This window comes from Herpailurus yagouaroundi, unplaced genomic scaffold (genome assembly GCF_014898765.1).
Source record: "Herpailurus yagouaroundi ecotype Mexico unplaced genomic scaffold, PumYag 196, whole genome shotgun sequence".
Taxonomy (NCBI): domain Eukaryota; kingdom Metazoa; phylum Chordata; class Mammalia; order Carnivora; family Felidae; genus Herpailurus; species Herpailurus yagouaroundi.
Genome location: NW_024412427.1, coordinates 928,516 through 936,494, shown reverse-complemented (window position 1 = coordinate 936,494; position 7,979 = coordinate 928,516). Strand labels below are relative to the sequence as shown.

The following is a 7,979-nucleotide window of genomic DNA, read 5'->3' as shown; positions in this document are numbered from 1 at the left end:
GTGTGAACGGGTACAGAAGGGATGGAAAACAAAGATGGGGGATGAATGGTTGTGTCTGTGGACAGGTGCATCAGTAAATAAGTGGATGGTGAATTAAGGGCTACAGGAAGGGAATGGACGGATGAATATGTGGTAGAGGGAGCAGACGGACGGATGGAGGAGTGGATGGTGAAGGGATGGGTGGATAGATTGATTAATAACTCGACGGGTGAATGTAGATGGAGTGGACGGAGGGATGAACGGATTGGCGGGTGGACGGAAGGAACAGTAAATGGACAGATAGGAGAAAGACGGTAGATGAGTGGAGGGGTGGGCGGGTGAAGGGGGGAGGGGATGGGTGGATGAATGAATGAATGGGTGGGCGGATGGACGGACGGGTAACTGATGGGGTAGCTGGATGGACCGATGGAGGGGTTGACAGATGGAGGGAAAGCTGGACGGACGGATGCTCTGGCAAGGAGCCGTCCTGAACTCTGCTCCTGTCACTTTTGTTTTCCAGGCCGTCCCCAACTGCTCCTGCCCCTGTGTGCCTCTGTGTCTCTGCTGGGTGGCCTGACCTTCGGCTATGAGCTGGCAGTCATATCGGGTGCCCTGCTGCCACTGCAGCTGGACTTCGGGCTGTCCTGCTCGGAGCAGGAGCTCCTGGTGGGCAGCCTGCTCCTGGGGGCTCTCCTCGCCTCCCTGGTGGGCGGCGTCCTCATCGACCAGTATGGCAGGAAACGAGCCATCCTCGGGAGCAACTTGGTGCTTTTGGCGGGCAGCCTGAGCCTAGGCCTGGCCGGCTCCCTGGCCTGGCTGGTCCTGGGGCGCTTGGCCGCTGGATTTGCCATCTCTCTCTCCTCCATGGCCTGCTGTATTTATGTGTCAGAGCTGGTGGGGCCGCGGCAGCGGGGCGTGCTGGTGTCCCTCTACGAGGCAGGCGTCACCGCGGGCATCCTGCTCTCCTACGCACTCAACTACGCCCTGGCTGGCGCCCCCTGGGGATGGAGGCATATGTTCAGCTGGGCCGCTGCACCTGCCCTCCTACAGTCCCTCAGCCTCCTTTATCTCCCTGCTGGCACCGCCGAGACTCCAGCGCCCAAGGACCTCGTTCCTCTCCAGGGAGGTGGGACCTCCAAGCTGGGCCTGGCGAGGCCAAGATCCTCCCTCCTGGACCTCTTCAGGGCGCGGGAGAACATGCGAGGCCGGACCGCCGTGGGCTTGGGGCTGGTGATTTTCCAGCAGCTGACGGGGCAGCCCAATGTGCTGTCCTACGCCTCCACCATCTTCCAGGCGGTGGGCTTCCGGGGAGGCTCCTCCGCGGTGCTGGCCTCTGTGGGACTCGGGGCCGTGAAGGTGCTGGCGACCCTGACTGCCATGGGGCTGGTGGACCGAGCGGGCCGCAGGGCCCTGTTACTGGCCGGCTGTGCCCTCATGGCCCTGTCGGTCAGCGGCATAGGCCTTGTCAGCTTTGCCGTGCCCATGGCCTCCGGCCCAAGCTGCCTGGCCGTGCCCAATGCCACCAGGCTGTCAGGCCTCCCTGGGGACTCCGGCCTGCCGAGGGCCATGGCTCCCCCTCCACCGCCGACAACGAGTGAGAACCAAGGGAAGCCGGCCTTGTCGACCTCTGAGACGATCCAGCCTCCTCCCGGAGCTGGGGACCCCACGGCCCCCCCGGCCCTGCTGGCCTTAAGCCCCGCCTCCCCGGCACCCCCTTCTGCCCCAGAGCGCGTCCTCCTGCACTGGGCCGCGCTGGTCTGTTTGATGGTCTTTGTGAGCGCCTTCTCCTTTGGATTTGGACCAGGTAGGTGAGGGTTCTCTCGCAGGTGACTCTGCGGCCTTCTACCCCACCCAGCGGGAAAGGTTGGGGACCGCGTCAGTCAGGGTCTCAGAAGGACACCAGAGGTGGCTTGAGCGTGAGGCCAGTGAAGCTTCCACTGGCCGTGCCCCTTGGTGGGCACTCCTTCGGAGGGCGGGGCCTAATTTCCTGTTCCTAGTTGGTTTTTTTTTTTTCTTTTTTCCTTACAAAGGCCCCCAAATTATTGAAGCTTCAAGCCTCAGAAGACCTGAATGTTGCCCCTGGATAGCTCACTCGGGGTTTACTCAGAAGGAGTTCTTACCCCAGTGGGAGGGAGGCAGCGGGCGGAGTGGGTGTCGGGGGCCTGACACTCTGTGGTTGGGGGCTGCCCGCTGGACCGGGGGGTGCCAGGCCCCGGTCCCCGCCGCAACCCACCAGTCTGCCCTGCTCTCCTGTCCTAGTAACCTGGCTCGTCCTCAGCGAGATCTACCCCGCGGAGATCCGGGGCAGAGCCTTCGCCTTCTGTAACAGCTTCAACTGGGCCAGCAACCTCCTCGTCAGCCTCTCCTTCCTCGACCTCATCGGTGAGTCCTGTGACCTAATTCCGAGGTCCCGTCCCCTCTAGATCCGGGAAGCCAGGGCTTCTGTGGGGGTGCAAGCGCCAAAACACCCAGTGCAAACCAGTTTATGAACCAAAGGGAGGATTTTTGTCTTAAGTCGCGGAGAGCGGGAGGCTGACCCACGGGCTGCCACAAAGCTGTCACCAGCTTCCACTCTCTTTCTGCTCTGCCTGCCGCACGCTGGGCTTCCTTCCCAGGCGGCCCGGCCTCGTGGTGGCCGAGACAGCCACCTGCGGATGTCGTGGCTGGGCACCCCCGCGGAAGGAGAGCGTTTCTTTCCCGGTGTTCTGACCCAAGTCCTGGGATGCCCATCCCTGCCTGGAGGGCTGTAAGATTCTGATGCCCGTCCTGGGGTGTATACCACCCCCTGGAGTCAGGGTGGGTGGGGGACCGACCGCTTCACCCAACCGCCTGGACAGAGGTTGGAAGGGCGGCTCCGCAAAGGAGGGCTAGTGCGAAGGGGGGAGGAGACAAGGCAACCACGACGAGAGAAGACACGACCTTTGAAGCTTCTACTCCATTCCAGGCCCCATCAGTGAGTAGCCCGGCCTGAATGGCAGTTGGGAGTTGGGACTGAAGGAGGGAGGGGCTGAAATGTCCAGTCTTGCATCTGGAAGCCGTCTGACTGGTGTGGGAGGGGAGGGAACGAGCCCCCGGCGGGGGGATGGGGGGGTCTGGAGACCCGAGTGTGGGGCTCTGGTACCCGCCTCCCAACAAGCCCATTCTCTTCACCGTAGCCCAAAGGCCCTTACCGTTAAAGCAGGGGAGTTTTTGAAAAGTCCCTACTTGTGGCAAGACAACTATTCTCTAAATCGGACTTGGTGCAGAACGTAAAAGTCTCCAGGCTCGATCGGGTGCCAGTCTACACCCACACTAGTGAGAATGTGTCTGAGGCCAGGGCGTATAGGAGTTGTGAGCTTTTTTATTCTAAACCGGCTCAAACGGGCTCATGCCCACCTGTCAGCTTCTTCTATCTTCTATCTAGTTGGGATGACAACTATCTCTTCCTACCTGGCATTCGAAGCCAGTCTGAGCCATGGTAGGGTTGGGCGGGGGGGGGGGGGGGGGGTTCTGGGCCGAGAACACCCAGAAAGGACCTCCGAGTTGCTGAGATGCTCCTGGCCCAAGACCGCTGGTCACGGGGGCCGAAGTGGGAAGGACTCCTTCACTGTGAGCCCCAAGGCACAGTTCTTAGGGCTCAGGTATTTTCCCATTTTCTACAGCCAAGCATTTCCTCCTCAAAGGCACAGCCACCCCTGGGGCCTGTGGGAAAGGCTGATAGAAGGATCTGCCCACGGTGTCGGTCTCCCACCCCCAGTCTCAGGGAAGCCAGGCTGCTTCCTATTGCCTCAGCCTTCGAGCATCCCCTTTATGTGGAATAACTGAGAGAGAAAGGGGGAGGAGAGAGGAAGGAAGGAAGGAAGGAAGGAAGGAAGGAAGGAAGGAAGGGAGGGAGGATGGGGAGGTGGGGGAGGGGAGGGAGGGGGCGATGAGAATTGTGTCATACCCTGACCACCCCCATTTCACATATGGGCCAACGCGTCCTTCCCAAGGCCAGCAGGTAGGGAGACAACTGGCCCCGAGCCCTCCTGACTCCCAGGCCAGCTCTCTCCTTGCTGGCTTGCGGATTAAATGGAGGCCAAGCTGGTCAGGGAGGTTGCTCAGAGGTCATGGCCTCTGAGGTGAGAATGGTAATGGCTCTGGAACATAATTTGTGTTTCTGCCTCAACAAAGCCTTTCCCTCATTGTTTCCTTTCCCCGGCTTGGGCTGGGCCCCTGCCCACACTCCCGCCCTCCTGTTCCCAGGCACTATCGGCTTGTCCTGGACCTTCCTGCTCTACGGGCTGACCGCTGTCCTCGGCCTGGGCTTCATCTACGTATTTGTCCCCGAAACCAAAGGCCAGTCACTGGCAGAGATAGACCAGCTGTTCCAGAGGAGACGGTGAGAGGGGACGGGGCTGGGCCTTGGGAAAGAGTCACATCAGATCCTGAGCAAATCAGTTCAGGATTTAGTCCTCACACTTTCTGTGTGCAAGAGAGCGTTTTTCTCCTCTTCCTGACCCTCTTAGTGCCTGGATGCAGTCAGTTTTGTCTTGGCCTCATACAGGAGCTGTTTCCCTTGAGTTGTTGATCTCTACCTACAGCAGAATTTCATGTGACGTTAAGGCCCGGCTCATGGGAATTTTAAAACCATGCCGTTATGGGATCACATGAGCTTAGAATAGTAAAATGCTAATGTCGCAGCATCTTAGAATCAGAGAAGCGTAGAGGAAAATTTTATAACGGTGGCCTTTTAAAGTCACACACAGAGAATTGTGGGCTTAATCTACTCAGTTCAGTGGGTGTTTATTAAGCCCCTACTCTGTGCCAGGCAGTGTCTGGGCCTTCGGAAACAGCCAGTGAGCCGCTGAGAGTAGGGACTTAAATAAACAAGCAGAAAGGAGGCTGAGATTAGGGACAGAAAATAAACAAGCCCATCAAGGCATCAGCAAGAGCATTTTGGGGAGTGATATGTAGCTGGAAGAAAAGGAAACAGTGAAATCTGTTGAGAAGGCCTGATTCACAGAGAGCGGGACAGAGGGGCAAGGCGTTGTGGCCAAATTAGAGTAGGTGGTCAGAGAGGGGAGGCCTCCTTGAGGAGGTGCGATTTAAGTTCGGGAGAAGGAGACAGCCATGTAAAGATGAGGGGGAGGAGCATTCCAGGCAAAGACAACAGCAAGTGCAAAGGCCCTGAGGTTGGGAGCGTATCTGGCATATGCAAGGAACAACGAGGAAACCAGGGTGGCTGGAACAGAGGGAGGGAGGGTGGCAGGAGGGGTAGAAGATCAGACCATCCAAGTTGGTAGGAGCTTGATCATGGCAGGTCTTTAGATCGTAGCGAGGAGTGGAGAATCTCAGCCTCGTGGGGCCTTGGGCCATTCAAATAATCGAAGAGAGGAATAGGGGCATCAGAAGGGACCTGTAATCCTACATGCCTTTGGCAAATGTCCCTGGTTACTTCTTGTAGTAAAAGGAGTCCCCAGCACCTGACTGCCCGTTCTATTCCTGGGAGGCCCTAAACGATTTTTTAAAAATAAGTCATTCTGATAGTGAGTTAGAACTCGCCTCCCGCGGCTGCCCGGCCTGCCAAGTCCCACCCGACCTGGTCCCCGAAGGGACGCAGAACTAGTCCAGTGTAACGGCCTCCAACCTGCTCCTCCCCGCCCCTGACTGTTCTCTGCAAGCGGAACACCCCCTGTTTTCTGGATGACCCCTCAGCAGCCCAACCCTGTCGGTTAGGAAACGGATCTGGCTGCTCGGAACACGGCTGGGGAGGCAGCTGTGCTCCGAGAGGTCATCCGGGGTCCCAGGCTCCTTCTCTCTGCTCTTTCCACCTTCTCTTCCGTATTACCTTTCCCACACAGCCCGGGACGGTGAGCCGCCACAGTCCCGGCAGAGGGGAGGGCCAGAGGGGGACGCAGTTGGAAAGATGCACCTGTCACTTCCACCCACATCCTTTGTACAGAACCTGGCGACACCCACCTGCAGGGGAGGCTGAGAAACAGGGGCTTTAGGGGCGCCTGGGGGGGGCTCAGTCGGTTGAGTGTCCAACTTCGGCTCAGGTCACGATCTCGTGGTTGGTGAGTTCCAGCCCCACATCTGTCAGCGCAAAGCCCACTTCGGATCCTCTGCCTCCCTCTCTGCCTCTCCCCACTCACGCTCTCTTTCTCTCTCAAAAATAAATAAACATTAAAAAAAAAAGATCTCACACACACACACACACACACACACGAAACAGGCTTTAATCTGATAGCAGGAGCCACTGGAATCTCTTCCATACGGGCTTTCCTGGGAGAAGATTCCAGCCGCCTCCTCTGGGATGAGGAGCTAAGGAGGCAGAAAGGCAGGTGGAAGCCGGCTTTGGGCTAAAGCAGGACGTAATTGCAGCTGAGGGAGGGGAGTGCAGGCTGGTAACTTGGGGTCACACGGCGGAGGCCGGGCCACCAGCCTGTGGGGAAAGGAAGCTGGGTCTGCCATGACCTCAGGAGGAGACAGGTCAAAGTGAGGGGCTTGGACAGGGTCTGGCAGTCCTCACTTTAGTTAGTCCCTAGAGTTCAGATATCAAGCCCTGACGTCAGAGACAGACGGGGACACTCACTGTCCCCCCCCCCCCACCTCCGCCCTGCGACTCTCCTTGACAGGTTCGCCCTGAGCTTTGGCCCCCGGCAGAGCTCTGCTGGCATCCCATACACCCGCATCGAGGTCGCTGCCGCCTCCTGAGGAATCCGTCTGCCTGGGAAGGTGCTGGAACCATGGCTTTAGCAGACAGTCTCCAGCTTCCTGCTTGCCTGGCCCCTGGGGCACAAGTTTTAGGTGGTCCTGTAGGAGTCACCCATGCTTTAGAAGAGGTCTGTTTGGCCCCGGGTGAAAGAGGAGAAAATTTGAGAACCTAGAAGTCTTCGTTTTGAATCTCAGGCTCTGAGGGCCCCTGACGATGTGCCTTCTTGCCTCGGTTTCCCCATTGTCTCTGCACGTCCCTGCAGGACCTATATTGACAACATCTCATGGAGTCTCCTTTGCTCCTTGGGCTTTCTCAGAGAACCTCTAAGGAACCGGTCCTGGAAGGAAGTCTCTTCTGGCATCACCCCCAAATCCAGATGAGGATACACTATACTCTCAGCTCTCTTTTTCCATCCGGCTGGGACTTTTCGGTGAGAGGGGAGCCAGCTCAGGTCACGATCTGTGTGACCCCACAGTCACCAGCAGCTCAGACTGGGTGACAGGCTGCTTGAGTTCTAGTCCCGCTTCCCTGGTGTCATCGCGACATGACCGTGGGCCTCAGTTTCCCCGATATGTACCATGGGGGACCTGGACCAAGGAGTTCTTTAAGATCACATCCGATGCCAATGAGCTGGAATTCTAAATGCTGCTAATTCAACACAGGTTCAGCGTGAGCCCTGCTCTCAAGCTGCCGGCCATCTCTTTAGGGGATGTGAGTTTTAATTAGGGGAATGGTAAATAGAATTCCAGAATCGTATGCACTAGAATCCAAGAGCTGACATGGTGTGTGAAGCAAGCCCTGGGAGCTGTTTCCAGGATGGTGCAGGACAGCTCTGCGGAAAGGAGATGGGTTTGGAGGCTGGCAAGCCTGGATGCTGGTGTTGTCTCTGTCGCCTTGGGTAACAACTCCCTCTAGCCTCAGTTTCCACATCTACAGAATGGGGATGATTGGGCCCCCGGGGGTGTATTTAACCCCTGTCTGACTGCAGGAGGGTCTTCAGCTGGTCCCATCCAGCTAGTCAGGGCCGGGGGGGGGGGTTCTGTTCACCCTCAGTTACCGAGGCCCCCACCTTTGAGACACTGTTAAGGGTCAACCCTGAGGGGTGAGACAGAGATTAAGCAAGGAACTCGGGCCAGAGGTCACCAGAGGAAGGGCCTGGCAAGAGTGAGTTCTGGGGCGCCTGGGTGACTCAGTCGGTTAAGCGTCCGGCTTCAGCTCAGGTCATGATCTCATGGTTCGTGAGTTCAAGCCCCGCATCGGGCTCTCTGCTGTCAGCACAGAGCCCACTTCGGATCCTCTGTCCCCCTCTCTCTCTGCCCCT

At 58.0% G+C, this 7,979-nt stretch overlaps 1 protein-coding gene across 1 annotated transcript in view; it reads left to right on the top strand.

Annotated features, from left to right (window-relative positions):
• SLC2A10 (solute carrier family 2 member 10) overlaps positions 1 to 7,924 on the top strand; it is a 15,148-nt gene extending 7,224 nt beyond the window's left edge. Inside the window, exons 2-5 of the mRNA XM_040446863.1 lie at positions 500 to 1,783; positions 2,239 to 2,361; positions 4,204 to 4,339; positions 6,579 to 7,924. Coding sequence (XP_040302797.1) covers positions 500 to 1,783; positions 2,239 to 2,361; positions 4,204 to 4,339; positions 6,579 to 6,657 — 1,622 coding nt within the window. The 3' untranslated portion in view covers positions 6,658 to 7,924. The remainder of the gene's footprint in view (positions 1 to 499; positions 1,784 to 2,238; positions 2,362 to 4,203; positions 4,340 to 6,578) is intronic.
• Positions 7,925 to 7,979: the final 55 nt, after the last annotated feature.